The sequence below is a fragment of the Felis catus genome, chromosome A2, assembly GCF_018350175.1.
Source record: "Felis catus isolate Fca126 chromosome A2, F.catus_Fca126_mat1.0, whole genome shotgun sequence".
NCBI classification, from domain to species: Eukaryota; Metazoa; Chordata; class Mammalia; order Carnivora; family Felidae; genus Felis; species Felis catus.
Genome location: NC_058369.1, coordinates 104,692,603 through 104,712,510, shown reverse-complemented (window position 1 = coordinate 104,712,510; position 19,908 = coordinate 104,692,603). Strand labels below are relative to the sequence as shown.

Here is a 19,908-nt window from a genome sequence, read left to right as displayed (position 1 = left end):
TTCAAAATTAAATACATGGCTCATAATAATGACAATTTTGGACAATTTATTTTTTTCTCTAAACTGCCCTAAGGGGATATGTTAATTAGTACTATTTAAAATGCATATGTATTATTCCAGTGTTTATAAGCTTATGACACATTTATACCAAGAGTATGATGCAAATGTATCATAGGTTAGATGCTGAGATTTCATAAAAATAACCTCAGATTTGCTCTTGTTCAAACTCCTTGTTGATCTTCACGCTGTCTCCTACCAAGTGTACTTCCTATGGAACTATGGTTAGATGGAAATATGGTTAATAATTCCCAGGGTTGAGTCTGCCTATCCTAATCCCCCACCCCCTCTGCATCCTTGCCTGCCAAGGAATGTTCATTATAATGTTGACCTGTCAATAAGATCTGATGTCACTCCCTTTATGTGGAATCCAGTAGGATTCCAGATGTATTCTCAAATGGATCACAAAAAAAAAAAAAACAAAAAAAAACTCTTTAGTAATATGCCTTGTATGGCAGAGACCCTCTTGGTCCTGAATCATCTGTTGCTTAAAAAGTTTATGAAGGGAAAATCGGGGTGGGGGTGGGGGAGGAAGTTCTAATTCTCCCTCTACCCAGAATTAAATCTAAATGATTTTGTAGAATGTGAAATGTAAGTATTTAATTTTTTTTTCAACGTTTATTTATTTTTGGGACAGAGAGAGACAGAGCATGAACGGGTGAGGGGCAGAGAGAGAGGGAGACACAGAGTAGGAAACAGGCTCCAGGCTCTGAGCCATCAGCCCAGAGCCCGATGCGGGGCTCGAACTCACGGACCGCGAGATCGTGACCTGGCTGAAGTCGGACGCTCAACCGACTGCGCCACCCAGGCGCCCCGAGTATTTAACTAAAGTCTAATGAAGTTATTTTTTTATGAACAAATATGCTAAGTATTGTGCTTAAATCAAGTGGCTTAAGCTATATTGATGCCCTGGGCATTACCCCTTTACTTCAACTCTGGCCCACTTTATTCTTTTTAAAAGATTACATATTAGAGGCATTATCAAGGTTAGGCCCAGAATATCTGGGTTAATTTATCTCAGATTACATTACACATTAATGTCTTGATTTTCAGAGATTGTTATGCAATGAGAAGAAACAGAATGAAAGTGGAAAAAGAACTAGGTAGGAAAAAGGAAAGCTCAACCTAACTCAAAGAGCAAAGGAACTTGCTTTAAAGATATTTTGCAGATGGGGTGCCTGGGTGGCTCGGTCAGTTAGATGTCCAACTCTTAATTTTGTCTCAGGTCATGATGTCACAGGTTCATGAATTCAAGACCCACATTGGGCTCCCCAAGCTGACAATGCAGAGCCTGCTTGTGATTCCTTCTGTCTCCCTCTCTGTGCCCCTCCTACACACATACTCTCTCTCAAAATAAATAAATAAACTTTTTTTAAAAAGAAATTTTGTGGAGATATGATTTAAAAAATCTATTTCTGGTTGATATACATATTAGTTACCACCCAATATTTTTATACACTTAGAGTGCTTTTTATTTACAAAACTATTTTTTTAATTCTAGAATTATTTCTATATTTAAATGCTTTGCTTTAATTTCTTATGAATATTAGCATCCTAGTTGATTTGGGGATTTGGGTTTTGTTTTATATCTCTGCAAGAGCCCCATCATAAAATTATTATTAGCATGTGTATTTTTTTTAAATAGCTCATAAAATAAGCTTGATACTGTGATGTGTCTACAATGGTTGCTCAGTGCTGCATTTGTTGCAATGCAGTTAGTTAGCCCCTCTCAGGTCCCTCTCCTGACCTACTCCATTGGGAGCTGATTATTACTTCCAGTAAGTCCTCATTCAAGGACTTTCACATACATTCACATGTATTATTAGCCTCAATGAGACAGAGGAATCATTGGTAACTATTTGGGATCAATACCAAAAAAAGTACATTTCTTTCCATTCTGCCGGAGTTCTATTCACGAGTTGTAATTAGAAAATATTTTGGCAGACTTGTCAGTGAAAATCTCTTCTACACAGAGAAAGCCCAGGATCATTACAGCCACCTAGTAAACAACTGGAGCCCTCTTGCATTATTTATGGGTTTGGTCTTATTTCTAAGCACAATTAGGTTTCTCGGTAACCAGCTTTCTCTCACATTAAGCTTTTTCTTTTTCATTTCTACATGATTCATTCTCACTTTGGCCATTTTTTTTTTCATTAACACTATAGGAAAAAAAAAATCACTCTTCTAATCATTCAATCAGCTGAACACGTTCTGTCTCTAATGCTGCCCAGACGCCGCTGTTGTGAGGTAAACCATGTTAATATTACTCAATTTACCAAATAACATCTCATAGCTCCTTGAACTCTTTGTTTACATATAATCCAGCAGCTTTCACTGCACCAGGGCATTGATCTTCTTCTGTTTCCTGTAATGAACTTCTATGTGCACATTTTAGATCTAGTAATTTATTTCACTCTGATGATTCAAATGAAATGACATGGTCTTGCCTGCTGAAGGGTAATCCACAGACCAAGAGAACTCCTTTTTATTTTGTGCATCCTGAATAATAAGGGAGTTTCATTCCTCTTCAACGAAATGAAGATGAGCAACTACATTCAGAATTCTATTAGATTTATTCACAGCTGCATCGGTAACATCCCATTTACATAGTCATATATGCATAACACAGATATCCGTGTCCTTTTAGCTCAAACCAATGTTATGTATTCCCTTTCATTCCAGGAACCTTGATTATTCTCCTCTTTAAAGCATGGCTCAAAATTCAACCTACATGAAAACATTCTAAAATTGACTTTACTTATTCAACTGATTAATTTTTTTATTTAAATTTATGAGAAGTTTCAAAGAGACACAAAACTAGTAAGACTAAATATAATGAGCACTGCTAGTGTAGTCTTCACTCACTCCACTTCAGTAGTTTCTAACATGTTGCCATTCTTGGTCATCTGCCATTTCTCACGCACTTACAAAGATTTTGCTGGAATATTTTATAGCAACTCCCAGATAAGATATAGATCATCCATAAATCATTTTTAACATAACAATAGTATTATTGTAACACTAAACAAAGTTAACAATAGTTTTTTTAATATCACCTATATGAAGGCCATGTCTGATTTTTCCCCCATTGTCTCAAAAATGTTCACAGTTTGTTCAAACCAGGGTTCATAAAGGTCTCCACCTTGCATTTGGTTGTTGAATAGCTTTTAATCTAACAGTTCTAGCTCCTTTTTCCAGAGCATTTATTTGTTGAAGAAACTCTTACTTACTTACCTTTCCATCACTCCCTCAATATTGATGGGCTGAGCTTGCCTGGCCTAAGGCAGGTACACAGATGTCTCCCAGGCTTTCAGCCTGCTGGAAGCAGCCTGCTGGAAGCATGACACTTAAGTAAAAATTGCTGTGCTTCATATAAAGAAAATAAAATTATAAATAAAATATATGGGTATAATCAACATAGAGTTAAATGTAGAATTTTACCTTAAAATAATCATTTTGATATTTGCTGAACTCACTGAGAAGCTTTCATGGTGAATTAGCATGGACTTTGGCCCATCTTTGCTAACAAGACCTCAGCCCAAAGGAGAACTTGCATAATCATTATACACAAGATACACACCCTACACCTGTAAATTCAGATACAACTGTCTGGGTATATGTAGCTTCCTGGTATGCTAGGAAACCATGTTTAATGTGATACGTCTTTTTTTACAGTTAAAACCACCCTGGTTTCAGTATCTTAGAAATGAGTTTTAAGGTTTATAAAACTGAGAGACCAGATGGTTTCCTTTCCAAACACTTGTATTTTCCTCACCCTAATAGCAGGAAGTTCATTTCAGATTGCATTTCTGTGCTTGAATTGTTGTGTTTCCTCTAAGTTAGAATAGAAGCAAGTTGAGATGTATGATAAATTTTCAATATATTGTACAAATATTGCTGTTGCTACTTGTTTAGATAACATTACATGAGTAATTCATTCAAATTACACTGTCTAAAATCTCAGATAAGGGAAGCAGAATGCTGAATGGGTTTCTGAGAACAGATATGGAAATTTTACATTTTTTTTTCTTTTCAACTGATTGAAATACTTAAGGTACATGGGGAAAAGGACTTCAGATGTATGCAAATAGTGTAGATCTGCACAAAAACTAGTTTGTTTCTGGAGTTGTGTTGGTAATGGTTTTATCTGAGGGGTACTTTTTTGGTGATAATAGAGCAATTCTGAAATAAAATTTCTGGGAGAACCTTAGAAGGAGATGCTTAATGGAGAACCTAAGGCAATTTAGTTTCTCAAAAGATTTTTATTCAAGTCTTTGTTTCAGAGGGTCAAATTGGGTAAGTAGATAAAAGTTGTGTTATTTCAAAGAATCCAAATTTAGTTTTGTAATTTTCTTTTATCATAAACAGTGTGAACCTCTTTCCAGCTTAGAGTTCTGATATGGTCAAATCTCTTATGTTCCAAATTAATCATTCTTGAGATTGCTGCATATCCTGATCAGTAAAATGTCTACTATCGTCCTCTTTGTCAGTCCTTCCTCTTAAGCATCGTTGGAACAAACTGTCACAGATTACTAAGTTTACAGCATTTAAGGAATCAACTCTGCATCCACGTGGCAGCAAACTACCAAGTCACATCATTAATATCCACTTCATGGGGACTCCTCCAGTGTCAATCCACAGATAACATTCTTCCAAACTATGTAGATGCTGTTTTAGTTCACTCCTTGTGCAAGTCTCCTTGAACTCCACTCCCTTAGTTCTTTTGCTCATGCTAGGCCATGGTTTCCCAACCTTGGCACAGTACCAGGGTGATTGAGTACCAAAGCACTTTCAGTCTTAGCCCCAAATCTCAGCCAGACCCTTTCCTTGTGCCTTTACTACTCAAGCTAGTGGGTCTTAAATTTAAATATGCAGAAGAAACATCCAAGCGACCTGGAGAAAAAAAAAATACATGTTCCTTGACCCCATACAAAGAAATCTCATTCAGGACCTCTGGGATGAATCTGAGAATCTTCAACTTTTATAGTATTCTGGGTGTTTCTGACACACATAGAAATACATCACCTGCTAGAATGGCAGTCTTGATCCACTGCATATTTGAATCATCAAGGAGCTTTTAAAAAGATGCTCATGGGGCACCTGGGCAGCTCAATTGGTTAAGCATGTAACTTTGGCTCAGGTCATGATCTCACAGCTCGTAAGTTCAAGCCCCACATCGAGCTCTGTGCTGACAGTTCAGAAACTAGAGCCTGCTTCAGATTCTGTGTCTCCCTCTCTCTCTACTCCTTCCCTGCCCTTCAAAAAGAAATAAACATTAACGTTTTTTTTTTTAAAGATAAAAAGATGCTCATGCCCAGGACCCTGTCCTCAACCAATTAATCAGAATGTTTGAGTTTGGGAAGGGCATGGACGTTTCTCAGAAGCTATCCAGGTGATTATAATCTTCAGCCTGACTTGAGAACTGCTGGCAGGCCACTATGATAAACACAGAGCACCAGACAACTCCTCGCCTCATTGGTGAGAGTCTCTTAGGGGCACTTGTTGCCTTCTCCTGTCATATAACTTTCATAACTGCCACTACTGTTTACTCTACCAAGTTTTCATGTATTTAAAGTTCAGGGACCCCTGTCCTCTTCATACAAATTGGCCCTTTCAGTGTTGTGCACATTACATGAAGAGGTATCTATGCTAAGAAATAGATGAGTGCTCACCTACTTTTGAACAATTATGTAAATTTTCCTGCACCAGTTGTGACAACTTGTATTCACCTACACAGAAAAAGTCTTCCCTTGCTAACCGTTCTATCCTTGTAGACACGCCATCACACTACTAGGTGTTAAGTTTCACAATACAGATTTGGAGAGTGTTGTCAAACCTGGGACGCTCTGTGCCCTAACTATAATTTAGGGTCAAAATGTCAGGCTTATTTACCTTAGTTTCATGATGAATAGAGTCCTGAGCAGACCAGAGATCAAGTTCCAGCCTAATCCATTAACCCGAAAGGGCCACCAAATCAGTTTGACTGGGGCCATGTAAGCTAGTTCAAGGAGGTCACCTGTAGGACCATCTAAATGTTTTGTCTACTTCCTCAATAAATGAATAAAATATTTTTAAAACCAATGGAAGAAAATGACAGAGAAAGGGGACTTTAAAACATCACTTGGTCTTTTTCCTTAAGAACTTGATACCTTAAAGCTATTTTACAGCTATGTTCAATAAACAATAAAATATGATGTGATTTTAAAAATCCAGTAGGGGAGCGCCTGGGTGGCACAGTCGGTTAAGTGTCCGACTTCAGCCAGGTCACAATCTCGTGGTCCGGGAGTTCGAGCCCCGCATCAGGCTCTGGGCTGATGGCTCAGAGCCTGGAGCCTGTTTCCGATTCTGTGTCTCCTTCTCTCTCTGCCCCTCCCCCATTCATGCTCTGTCTCTCTCTGTCCCAAAAATAAATAAACGTTGAAAAAAAAATCCAGTAGGACAGTACCTTGGAGGAAATAATACATATGAATTAAAATTATTTGACCATTTTTAGGGCATATATGTAATTGTAGAAATGTCAGTTATGACTTGAGAAATTAAGATTGCCAAAAGTTTTTGTTTTATTTTTTGAATCCGTGGTTGATATTCATGCATGTGAAGAACTTGTAGACTGAGGAGATGAGGGACTGGGACACTGCCCCCTCTCCCTATTAACCACTCCAGAGCCATCCCAGCAAACTTCCAGTGTCGTAAAAGTACATGATTTCCATGCAAATGCAGCTACAGGATGAGTTCCATAAGCATCCACTCCTCACCCAAACCTTCCAGTTTGCTGCCACTAAGACCCTTCTATATAGAAATCCTAGAGAAACCAATGATATAAAAACAATTATTGGAGTTACATGGTGTCTCCCTGTACCTCTGTGAATAGCCTGTGTTTAACATAAACTATTATCAGGACGTATTTGTCTCTTAAATAATTAAGTTCTAAATATAAGGACTCGAAATCCTTAATAGCATCTAATAAAGACTGCTAAATGTCTGTGTGTGTGTGTGCGTGCACACACACACACACACACACATGCTTTTTTGTGTCACAGAAACCACTGAGGGCTGTTATTTAAACAACAACAACAGCAACAATAACAACAAAAAACCTAAAGGATCAATTTAATGACTACTGTGATTATTAGAAACACCACTACCAGAATTAAAAGAGGATTCCTCTGACTGCATGAGGAAATGTCAGGTTAACTCTTAAATTGTAGGATAATTAAACATATTCAGACTTATTTTAAATTTTTTTTCAACGTTTTTTATTTATTTTTGGGACAGAGAGACAGAGCATGAACGGGGGAGGGGCAGAGAGAGAGGGAGACACAGAATTGGAAACAGGCTCCAGGCTCCGAGCCATCAGCCCAGAGCCTGACGTGGGGCTCGAACTCACAGACCGCGAGATCGTGACCTGGCTGAAGTCGGACGCTTAACCGACTGCGCCACCCAGGCGCCCCTATTCAGACTTATTTTAAACAGCTTTATGCTTTTCCTCTAGCTATTACTTGTCGAAAGCAAGATGGAGGACAGGCTGGCATCCATGAGTGCCTCTGGTATGCGGGACCCGTGCCAGCTCTCACCCAAGCTTGCCAGATCCCCTGCCAAGATGACTGTCAGTTTACCAGCTGGTCCAAGTTTTCCTCATGCAATGGAGACTGCGGTGCAGTTAGGACCAGAAAGCGTGCTATTGTTGGTAAGAATAATTGGGATGAAAAAGCCAACACGTGTTAAGTTAGAAAACACATTAAAAGTTAGACCAAGAGAGTTCTGACAATGTATTTGGAAAATGCGTGGCTGTGCCTTACTGCTGGAATACGGATACTTAATATGCAAGTGGATTGGTGTGTGTATTTTAATGTAAGTTGGCAGTGACAGACATGCTGTGTACTTTTAGTGGAAAGAAAAGGTAACCTTGAAAATTGAACTGTCTTCCTATACAATAGGGAGATTATTTTTTTGGTTTAAACGGTACTTTTGGTGGATTGCCTACAGATTGTGAAGTACTTGGAGAACAAAAGGAAAGGTTGCCACTTCGTTTTCTTTACCCATTCTCACTGTCAGAGCCTGATTATCTTTCTTATCCTAGAAGAGGAATATGACATTAATTCTGTATCTGAAAACCGCATCTTAAAAGGCAGTCACAATGACAAAAAGCAATAATATAATGAGGAAGAACAGGAGCTATCATACTGAGCTAAACCTGGTGCATTCCAAAATACTGTCAGTGGCAAAAAGAAACCTGAAAATATTGGTGCCAGTAAACTGTTCAGAATTTAAAAGTTATAAAGTGAACCACCTGTCCTAATGAAGACTGTTGAAAACTACGTAAGACTCCTTACGAAAGTTAGAGATAAATGTATGTATGACATAGGCAATTATGTGTGATATAATTAAATAGTATTATAATATATGATGTGATATATGATATGATATGTCATATGATATGTGACATAATGTAATAAATATTTAATAGAAATGTGATTATGTTAAAATAATATGCCATTTCTCAAGCTCATATTTTTTTTTATTTTAAAAGGGAATTTATTTAGATTTACATGCAAACCATTTCTAGTATTTTTATTCTGACACTAAATATCTTCACTGTGAATATTATTGAATATTATTTACTACAGTGATCACCAAGTATGCGAAAATGATTACTCTTCAGTAATAATGAAAGATGCAAGGTAATGACTAGAAAAGTAAATATCAAAATCTCATTTTCTGAATTGTAATCCTACATAACCATAGTATCTATTTGGAATTAACAAAAAAGCTGTGCAGTCCAGTGCAGTGACTCTCTCTCCATTTCATATTTTGGCACATAACATAAAGGAGTGATTTATGCAATTACCTTCACTGAAAGCACATGAGCATTTGAAAGGATTTTAATCAAAGAGTATAAAATTCAGCACAACAGTTAATGCCTTTTGCGAAATGGCTATTTTGAAATGAGAAAATAAGAAAAAATTTACTATGCAAAGCACTCAGGACTAATAACAGGCTACAGAGCAAGCACTGTGGAGTGAGAAAATAGCTTTCATTAATAGGCTACTGTTGAATATGGTTAAAAATGGAGAAAGGAACTTTAGGGAAGGAGGAAAATTAGGGATGCTTGAAATTAATAATGATATTTTCCAACTTAAATTTCTTCACAGGAAAAAGTAAAAAGAAGGAAAAATGTAAAAATTCTCATTTGTACCCCCTGATTGAGACTCAGTATTGTCCTTGTGACAAGTATAATGCACAGCCTGTGGGGAACTGGTCAGACTGCATTTTACCAGAGGGGAAAGTGGAAGTGTTGCTGGGAATGAAAGCACAAGGAGATATCAAGGAATGTGGTCAAGGATACCGTTACCAAGCAATGGCATGCTACGACCAAAATGGCAGGCTCGTGGAAACGTCCAGATGTAACAGTCATGGTAATCCAATTTTTCTTTGGTGTTACGTGTTTGCTGTCTGTCTTGGGGGGTGGAGGTAAAATGAACATGGATGAGAATGGAGGGACATAAAGGTTTACAGAAGTGTGCTGTAAATGGAATATTTGGGGGGCACCATGCTGTATGTATATTATTTACATGTAACAGGACATTCAAAGGCATTTGTCTTGTTGTCCAGAAGTTGGCAACTAAATCCCAAAGTTGGTGTCAAGGAAGCCTTACAGTGCCAAAAACCTCTCTTGGTACTGATCACGAGTCCTTGAATAGGCCCAATGACCCACCACAAGTCTGTGTGTGGAAAAAGAGAGAGGAAGAGAGGAGATTTGAATTTATTCTGACAAAGTTATAAACTAGACAGGCTTCTAATAACCAAACTGGAGAAATTTACAATAGGCCTGAAATGTCATTAAGTGGCAGAGGAGAAAGACTGAAAGCCATAATTAGTGAAAACTCAAATTGCTGTTGTTTATTCCTCATTGTGTTGAAATTAGCCAAAAAGTGGGGGGTGGGGGGGGGACAGAAAAGAAAAAAAGAAAAATGCACCTACTCTTAATTAACTGTGCCCACTTTAGTTTTCTAAATCAAACACAGTGATAATACTTGAGTTGCCAAAGGTTGTGAAGAGTGGCCATCTTTGACCAGAGTATGTAGTAAATTCTTTGGTTCTAAGTCTTAATATAGTAGTCCTTGAGCAATATTTCTCCATTATTCCTTTATTTTAATACATCTGTCTTTTTATATTGGACTGAGACTAGTTTACAGTGGGTCAGCCTGAATCACAGATGCCATATATTTGCAAACACTGGACAATGATCCTCCCACCTTCTTCGTGGAGGTGACCTGAGAAAGAGGAGTTGCTAGGAGATAGGGACAAGGCAGTTACCTGCCAACCCTGCTGAAATAGCTACTATTAGAATAGCACTCTTCCAGTTTTATTATATGGTTTAGAAAACAACATGATCTAATAGGACCATCTCCATTCCATCAAAGTATCATTGGTGACACATTTATTGGAATCTCTTAAACTTCTCCCCACAGAGAAGTTTCCAAAAACTGTTTCCTTTTATTTTCCATCTGATCTGATAATTCCTCCTTCATTTACCAAAGTCTAGTGATAATTGGTCCAAAGACTCCATAACACTGAAGCCCTAGGCATAAGTATTTTTTAGGTTAATGTACTCAGGTTAATGCATCCCTAACCTTAATATATTCAATGCATTTAGAAAAACAACTGCAAAAGAAAAAAGAATTTATTATTTATAATAGGTACACTTTGAGAGACATGTGTAAGAGTGACTGAATATTTTATTCTCTGTATCAGTAACATAGGTACTGTAAATTAGATACCAGGAAAGATGTAAATGCACTGGCCATTCTGAGATGATATGATAATGTAAAAGATCATAATTAGTCATTAAAATGTAAAATTGAAGACAACTTTTAAAAATACATTTCTCCTGGAATGTAGCTTATAAGTGTTTGCTCACACTTTAAATTATCATGCCTAGTGAATCACCAAGATAATCATTTGTTTTTAACCTAACCTTTGAGTTTTCAGAATGACTTTTGTATATTCTCACTTTTATCCAGATCTGTTAATTAGATGCAGGAGAGTGTCAGTAAGCCAGTTAACAGTTGACCTAATTTTTAGAAAAAAACCTTATGAATTCATATCTTATGAATCTCACAGAAATGATCACTTAAAAAAGTACAAGTACAAAAATAATAGAAATTGTCCAAAGGCAATAGACTTCCTACCTTAGCATCGTTGTCAATTCAAAGCATGAACAATGTAGTACTGTATTCTAGAAGGAAAGCACATATAGGAAAAAGATTCCGGACAATACTGAACTTCATGGGGATTGTGGGAGAATCTAAGACCCTTAACTAAGTAAAAGGCTCCAGTTTAGTTCCTTGTGTCTGTCCAACATCATGTCTTTCTCATAAAACCTGATCTGTGATAGATGTCCACTGGGATACTTTAGTGTTTACCAATATATTTACTCAAAGTGAAGTCCAGGGAAATTGAATCTCTGTCGCCTGATTTCTTTGCAAATTACTACTTTGCTTCTGTATGTTCTATCCGTTCTGATGGTGTTGGTGGAATACTCTAACTTTGGTGTTCTTTTTGAGGCACACTCTAAATTATAGTCTCTATGACCACTGCCTTCCCTCAGCTACACTGGCTTTCTAGATGGATGGTAGAAAAATGGCTTTCAAGAAAAAGTCTCTTTCTGCCTTCAGTTTAAACGTAGAATTGACCCCCACATGTATGCAGTGCAAAGACACTATCTCCTGTTCAATAGTGGCCTGGGGGCATTTCTGTTTTATCTGTGCTGTCCATCTGTGGAGCACGTTATCAGTTATACTGATAAAACAGTTTGACTTTCCCCAGTTTAATTATATTATTGTAGGCCATTTCCCATGTGGTCACCATTTTTTAATGTCTTAATAACCTTAAGGCACAGTTCTTTTATGTCTGGAAGTCTTTGCAGTAGCAAACTTTGTACTGAAAAATGATAGACCTGTTATACCAGGCTTGGGTTCTTGGACCCAGCGACAGTAGAAACAAGGTTGGACACAAAATTTAAAGGCACAGGCATGGATTTATTGGGGCAGCAGCTGCAGCCAAAGGGGAGACACGATCTCTGCAGGTGTCAGACGTGCAAAGGACTCAGAACAACAGCTAGGGAAAGTTTTAAAGGAGCTGAGGTGGGAAAGTGGTAATATGCTTAACCACGTAGGGTCCACGAATCCCAGGAAAGCAGATACGCAGGTGCAGTTGACAGAACTTGCTTCTTCGTACATTGTGTGTTTCATTTGCAAGTTAAGTCTCCACCTCTGGGCAAGTTTTTTCACATTAAAAAGAGTGGAAAAGCTGAAAGAAGGTTGAATTTGGGGGCTATTCCATCTCAGGTGAGTTTAAACCAATCTGGGCTTTCTCCTTGGTCCCTGCTTGCTCTGCAGGGAAAACTGTCACAAGACGCAGGGAGTGTCCCAGGTGCATATGGGCTTGTTCCCAAGGTCCCTGACTGTCTCATAACCATATTCAAAAATCAGATCTTAGTGTATACCTTGGGAGTCACGTAAATGTTAACCCATCTGATACATGCTATGAGATATAATTCCTAGTGATATATCAATATGTTTGAGGGCATTTGTCCTAAGAACATGATATGAAATATGTATATTTATTTTTTGTGTGAAATCTTAGATGGTGTCAATGTAGCAACAGATTTTTTTAAATTTATTTTAATAGAGAAAGGGAAAGAGCAGAGAGCACATATGCACGTGGGAGGGGAAGAGAGAAAGGGAGAGAGAATCCCAAATAAGCTCAGCATTGTCAGCGCAGAGCCCAATGTGGGGCTCAAACTCACAAACCATGAGATCATGACCTGAGCTGAAATCAAGAGTCAGACACTTAACTGACTGAGCATCCAGGCTCCCTGAGATTTTAAATCATTCAAAAACCAAATCATACATTTTCTATTCACTGCCAGAACACTCTTGATAATTTTAATTGATCAGGGCGGAGGGTGGTGCCCGGGTGGCTCAGTCTTGGTTAAGCGTCTGCCTTCAGCTCAGGTCATGATTTCGCAGTTTGTGGATTGAAACCCTACATCAGGTTCTCTCTGTTGTCCACAGAGATCCTGCTTGGGATCCTCTGGACCCCTCTCTCTCTGCCGCTCTCCCGCTCCCTCTCTCTCTTCTTCCTCTCTTTCTCTCTCTCCCTCTCTGCCTCTCTCTCTCTCAAAAATAAATCAATAAAAATTTTAAAAAATATCTTAACTGATTGGTTCATTAGAAATTTGAGTGACTGGGGCGCCTGAGTGGCTCAGCCGGTTAAGCATCCGACTTCAGCTCAGGTCACAATCTCACGGTCTGTGAGTTCGAGCCCCGTGTCGGGCTCTGGGCTGATGGCTCAGAGCCTGGAGCCTGCTTCCGATTCTGTGTCTCCCTCTCTCTCTGCCCCTCCCCAGTTCATGCTCTGTCTCTCTCTGTCCCAAAAATAAATAAACGTTAAAAAAAAATTAAAAAAAAAAAAGAAATTTGAGTGACTACATAGTACCAGGCACTTCTCAAGTTAATCACTTAAAGTTTCACAGAACAAGAGTTAGAATTTCTGGAACTTTTAAACATCATTATATTACTTAGTCTTAATATTTTAAAGAACCTTAAAGATAAACTAACTTATGTAAAATGCATGTATACATGACTTCCATTTATATGTAAATGATAGAGTTTTATCATGGGCCCCTCAACCATACTCCTCTTTCCCCAAACCCCTTATCCTGTTCTACATTTTGTATTTCTAAACCGTGTATCATTGTATAACCATATCATATAATTTACTTGTTGTGTTTATTTATGTTGTATCTCCTGAACAAGAATGGAGATTGATGAGGGTATCATAGCCTGTTTTATTCACTGATGTATCCCAACCCCCTGGAACAGTAAGGGCTCAATATCTGTAGAGTGGATGAATGAGTGAACTAGTGCCTGAGCTGAAGAAAGACGCTTAACTCAATATCTATAGAGTGGATGAATGAGTGAACTAGAGAGAATTTTTGCAGTTGTAGTTGATCCACAGTCAGGCTTCAGTTGTTTGTTTTTTCCGGACAGTATTCTTCCCTCTGTGTCACATTTCTGGGAAATAATCAAACAGATTTTTGAGAATAGCTAAGATCTTTAGAATAAGAGTGATACATGCCACAAACTTTCTATGTGGTATTCATCAAATATTTGTGCTTCTATCTACCTACTAAATAAGAGAAGAAATAATAATCACATACCTATTCTATTGAATTAGCCCTGTGATATCAATATTAAAATCTCTTTATTTCCATTCAAAGCTTATCAAGAGTTGCCTGATTTGTACAACACTAGATTTGGACAACACCTTCACCTCCTGGTTTATATTAGTAATTGTAGCAACTTACATTTTCCCAACCCTTGTTTACAACTTTAATTGGTAGTGTGGGATGTTTATTGAACTCTCTTTGTTTCTAAAACTCATATTTTTCCTTGAAAAGTAGAAACAGCATTTCTATTTGAGTTATGTGGAAGGGATACTTTGAAGGTGAATTGGATAAAATATTAAAATGCCAGGTGTTCAAATCTTGAGCTCTAAGAGCTACATAATTCCTTCCAGACACTTCGCTTCAGTCTTTACCTTCAGAAAGTTTATCTTTGCTATATCCCACAGGCAGTTTAAGCCATAGTGTACTACCAACACATATTCTAAAACTCAATTACATTTGTGATGTTTTATCATCTCTTAATATCAAGTTAACAGAAAGGCACATCTGATCTGATTGTTCTTTCTCAGCCCAGGACATTTAATATATGTTGCTCTCCTATTGCGTAAAAGTAATATATTGCTATAAATACCTATCAAATACTTGATAACATGTAGAAACTATGAAGAAACTTAACAATAAGCTGTTAGGTTAAATTACCTTATCACCAAATGTTTTCCTAAAGCTCCAGATAGCAACTATTTTAGGCTTTGTGGACCAAAATGTCTCTGACACAAGTATTCAACTCTGCAGTTACAGCATGAAAGCAGCCATAGACAGTATGTGAGTGAATGCCATGAGTGCATGGCATGACTCTGTTCCAGTAAAACTTTATGTACAAAAACAGGCTGTCAGGGGCATCTGGGTGGCTTGGTCGGTTAAGCGTCCGACTTCGGCTCAGGTCATGATCTCACGGTCCGTGAGTTCGAGCCCCGTGTCGGACTCTGTGCTGGCAGCTCAGAGCCTGGAGCCTGCTTCAGATTCTGTGTCTCCCTCTCTCTCTGCCCCTCCCCTGTTCATGTTCTGTCTCTCTCTGTCTCAAAAATAAATAAACGTTAAAAAAAATTAAATTCAAAAACAGGCTGTCAGCCTGGGCTGTCATTTGCCAACTGGCATCTAATCCTTTGCTGCTCAAAATGTGGTCTACAGACCAGCAGCATAGACCTCACAGGGAAACCATTGGAAATGCAGAAATTCAACCCACATTACAGACCTACTGAGTCAGAATCTGCATTTTGACAGGATCCCCAGGGAGCTCTACTACACATTTTTTTAAATTTACCATCTTTTATTTTACTTTTTTATTTTTTAAAAAAGTAAGCTCTACACCCATCTTAGGACATAAATTCACAACCCCAGGATCAAGAGTATCATGCTGTACCAACTGAGCCAGCCAGGTGCCTTACACGTTTCAAGTTCAAGGATTACTTTACTGGATCATGCAGACCCTTCCAGGGTTTGGTAGCAATGTGAGCCTAAATCTTTGTAAGATTGTTTGCATTGAGCAAAACAACCCACACCTCCCATGTGATAGTTCACTTGATTACCAGTTGTGGGGAAGAGAACATTAGGAGATTTATCTATCTGTCTATCTATCTATCTGTCAATTTATAAGGATGGGTCTTCATAAAGTGAATGTCTACTTAGGTATGATTTTGAAAACAAAATGAGTCTATAGGACCCTCTGTGGAACACATATTGGCAATTTGATCATTGCCAGTACTCAATGTACAAATAAATTTTAGTTCAAGAGCATGTCCTTCTAAGACATTGTGTGGAACTCAGGGTATATCTGATAAAAAATGATTATGAATATGGGGAAAGTAGATTCTGAGGATAACCTACATAAGCAGTCAACCATAATATAACTAGAATGGATTACTTTTGCAATGGAATTCTATTAGAACGTTATGTAAGTTCAAAATTAGAGGTTAATTTTAAAGAAACAAAATTTAATGAGAATTTTTTTCGTATCATGGTGGATGATTTGAGGAAGAGCATGTTTAATTAAACCAGGCATAAAAGGCAATAAATAGGGTCCTTTAAACAAGCTGAAATGGAGTGCTAAGTTCTCTGAAAAGCTTCTTTCGTTGGTCATATTTATTTAGTGTCTAATTCATATCAGAATTCTTTCATTTGACCGTACAGGTACTGCTGGTATTACTTTCACAGTTATCATTCTCAATGGAGATCTTTTTCCTTTTAAATGTAAAAGAGAGGCAGGGTTTGAGGGACAGACTTTTCCTGAGGTAATAGTTGCAAGTTTGAAAGAGCCAGGGGAAGAAGGAAAGGGCTACTGTGGATACTGAGTACAAAAATAAAGTGATTGCCTAGGGTCAAATTTAAATAAGGTGTGGATACCAGCGTCCTTCTCCACCAGGCTCCCTGAAGGAGGACTGTGGAAGTGTTGAAGGAGAGACTTTCATTGGAAAATTTCCTGCAGCTACCATTCATGTCATGTGTGACAGAAAAACATCTGGTGTTATTTAGTTCTCTGGGCTCCATGTCCCAGAGACCTCAACTCATCTATTACCTCATAACATGGTTTTCAAACTGGGCTCCGTGGAGTCCCTCAGGCCACGCTGTCAAACATCGCCTCCAATAAATTCCATACACTTATTGGGCTTTCTTTTCAGCGTTTTGGAAAGAAAATGCTCTGCTTAAAATAAATTTAGCTGCCAAAAATAGTTCATTATTTGCAATACTTTTAAAAAAGGAATTTTGATCTTTGCCTTAATCAACAACTTCTGCCATTATATTTTACTCCACATCCTTTCTCTAGGCCTCTGACCCCTTGTTCTCCTAATGCATTAGAGAAGTCATAACATTAGTCTTCAACAAAATGATTAAAGTGGTAATCTTGCCAATATCTGTGGCAGTTTTATTGATTTAACTGTAGACCTGTTCATTCCTTATGTTATAAGGTTTCATAATTCATAAAGATACTGAATGACCTGTGTGAATCCGCATAAAGATTCTTGTTGTTTTAGTAAAGCCCTACAAATCCAAAATAGTTTTAAAGTTCCGTATCCCATTAATTGAGTTTAGTCTCATTCCTACGATGTAGGTCTTTTATGACTTGAAAGCATCATAAAAATAGTCATATAGTGAACAAGGTTTATGCACAAGGAATTTTTCATAAGATATATATATAAGATTATATATATATAGTATCTATAATAATAATAATATATCTTAATAATATAATAATAATTTTTATTATTATAATTATCTGTGGGCTCAGAAAACTACCTGAAAACACATGAAAACATTTATGGGGATTTTAAATTTAAATTTTGAAGAAAAATCTTTACTTGCAGTTACTCTCCCTATTTATCCCATTTCTTCATAGTTGCCCTGAAATCCAATTTAGCTCTTACAAGAAATTTTAGTTCATTTGGATAAAAACAAAGTTGATTCTTCTTATGGTCTTTTTAAACTGCCATAAAAAAGCCCTTAAAATATTTATTCACGTAACAGTTTCTCCTCTCTTTGCCATAAGCTTGACCTTTTAAGCTTTAAAACTTTAAAGTAAATATAAGTTAAGAAAAAACAATTTTTTTAAGTTCAGGAGATTTGATTTTTTGTTGTTGTTGTTTATTCACTTTTGCTTTTTTTCTGTATCTGGAAATGGACCTGGAATGTCCTACTTTTTAATATTAAAACTCGGTACAGCTCAAAACATGAACCCAAGTTTAATGCATTATAATTATAACCTATCTGAATTATCTATCTCTTACTGGTTCAGTGAGATGCTATAGAAGAAAGTCAGTATAGAAATGCAGTGTCTGTGGCTTTCTCCTAGAGATTCACAGTTCATAGCAGCAAAAAAGGAAAACCCAGGGTAAAGAGAACTGTTTAATTTAAATGCAGCAATTTTCCAACTTGACCACTGAAATTTTTTGTTAAAATTCTGTTTAACACTTATTAGAATCCAACAAACTAATGTTTAAAAGATCATCCTTTGGAACTACTTCTCTGGCAGTATATAGTTTTCATTTGTTGGAACAAAAATGCCCTGCATTGGATCACATTAAAAATAAATCATCTAATAAGTTTCAGAGTTAATTTATTTCTCATTACTTCATGATCTCAACACTTCATCAGATACGTTTATGTCGCTGACAAAGCCTTATTCCAAAAGTGAGCTTTTTAATACTTATCTCTCACTTTTAATACAGTATTAGTTAAAATTATAAAAGTTAAATCTGTGAAGGTCCATAAATGCTTTAATGCATATAATTATTCCCAAGGCTTTTATTTTGGTTGAATAAGTAAACTATAGGTACAGGTTCTTATATAAATAAGTTTATTTACTTTTTAAATAGAATGTATGTCTGAAAGTACAATGAAATCCTGGCACCAACTACTTGGAGTGAGGCCCAACTCCTCCAGTTAAAGGCTTAGTCCTTCACAAGACTGCTCTCATTTCAGACATCAGCTGCAAGTTCAGGGGTCCCCAGTTACTACTGACAAGCTGGCTACAATTTTGGAGGTTCCTACAACCCCCTAAGTTCCACTGGAACAGCTCAGAGAACTTAGGGAAAGCACTATATAGTTGACCTTTGAACAACATGAGTTTAACTGTGTGGGTCCACTTATACACAGATTTGTTTCAATAAATATAGTATAGTACTGTAAGCATATTTTTCTTCCTTATGATTTTCTTAGAATTTTCCTTTGTTTAGCTTACTTTATTGTAAGAATATACAATATAATATACACAGGTTACAAAATGTGTGTTAATCAACTCTTTATGTTATCTGTAAGACTTCTAGTCAACAGTAGGCTATTAGTAGTTAAGTTTTGGGGGAGTCAACATTATACAAGTATTTTCAACTGCACTGGGAGTCACCATCCCTACCTCCCATGCTGTTCAGGGTCAACTGGACTTACAAGTAGAGTTTTATTATAGCAAAATGATATAAATCAGAAGTAGCCAAAATAAGAGACACATAGGCAAGCTCTGGGAGGGTCCCAATCATAAGGCTTCCATGTTCTCTCCCCAAGAAGCCAGGAGGCATCACCCTGTCTACACATCAGTGTGTACTTATCTGCCAGAAAGCTCATGTGAGCTTTGTATCCAGAGTTTTTATTGGGGCTTTATAATGTAGGCATGATTAATCAATTCTTTGGCACATGGTTAAGCTCAATCTACCCACCAAGAGATTGGATGGATATCATGTGGCTTAAAACCCTGACTCTCTAAACTTGTTTTATCTTTGTGCTGTAACCAGCACCACGTCCTGAGTCATCTCTTTAACGTAAACTCACCTATAGTCCAAGAAGCCACTATGAATAAGAAAGATTCAGAAAATGTCAGGACTTGAAGGCTACCTCCCAGGAATCAAAGACAAAGAACAGCCACATCCCTTATTATACAGCAGAAAGCTTTAGAGTTGGCAATAAGAAATGGTCTTGATAAAAAACTTGTGTGTAGCTGTACCTAAATGAATCTGAATGTGCCTAGTCATTGGGTAATTCCCAGTATCAGAATAAAAACAGCAACAGAACCCCACAACTATTAACACTGATGTTGACACTTCCTGAGAAAATCTATAAGCACCTAGCAGATATGAAGACATAGGCTTTCATATGTATATAAGTAAATACAAATA

The 19,908-nt window shown here is 37.3% G+C and overlaps 1 protein-coding gene across 5 annotated transcripts in view; it reads left to right on the top strand.

Moving 5' to 3' along the window:
* The window catches only part of THSD7A (thrombospondin type 1 domain containing 7A), a 664,277-nt gene that overhangs the window by 589,847 nt on the left and 54,522 nt on the right, over positions 1 to 19,908 (top strand). For all 5 annotated transcript variants that reach the window (XM_045052422.1, XM_045052423.1, XM_019825529.3 and 2 more), the window contains 2 exons: positions 7,550 to 7,744; positions 9,210 to 9,473. In XM_045052422.1, the coding sequence (XP_044908357.1) occupies positions 7,550 to 7,744; positions 9,210 to 9,473 (459 nt within the window). The remainder of the gene's footprint in view (positions 1 to 7,549; positions 7,745 to 9,209; positions 9,474 to 19,908) is intronic.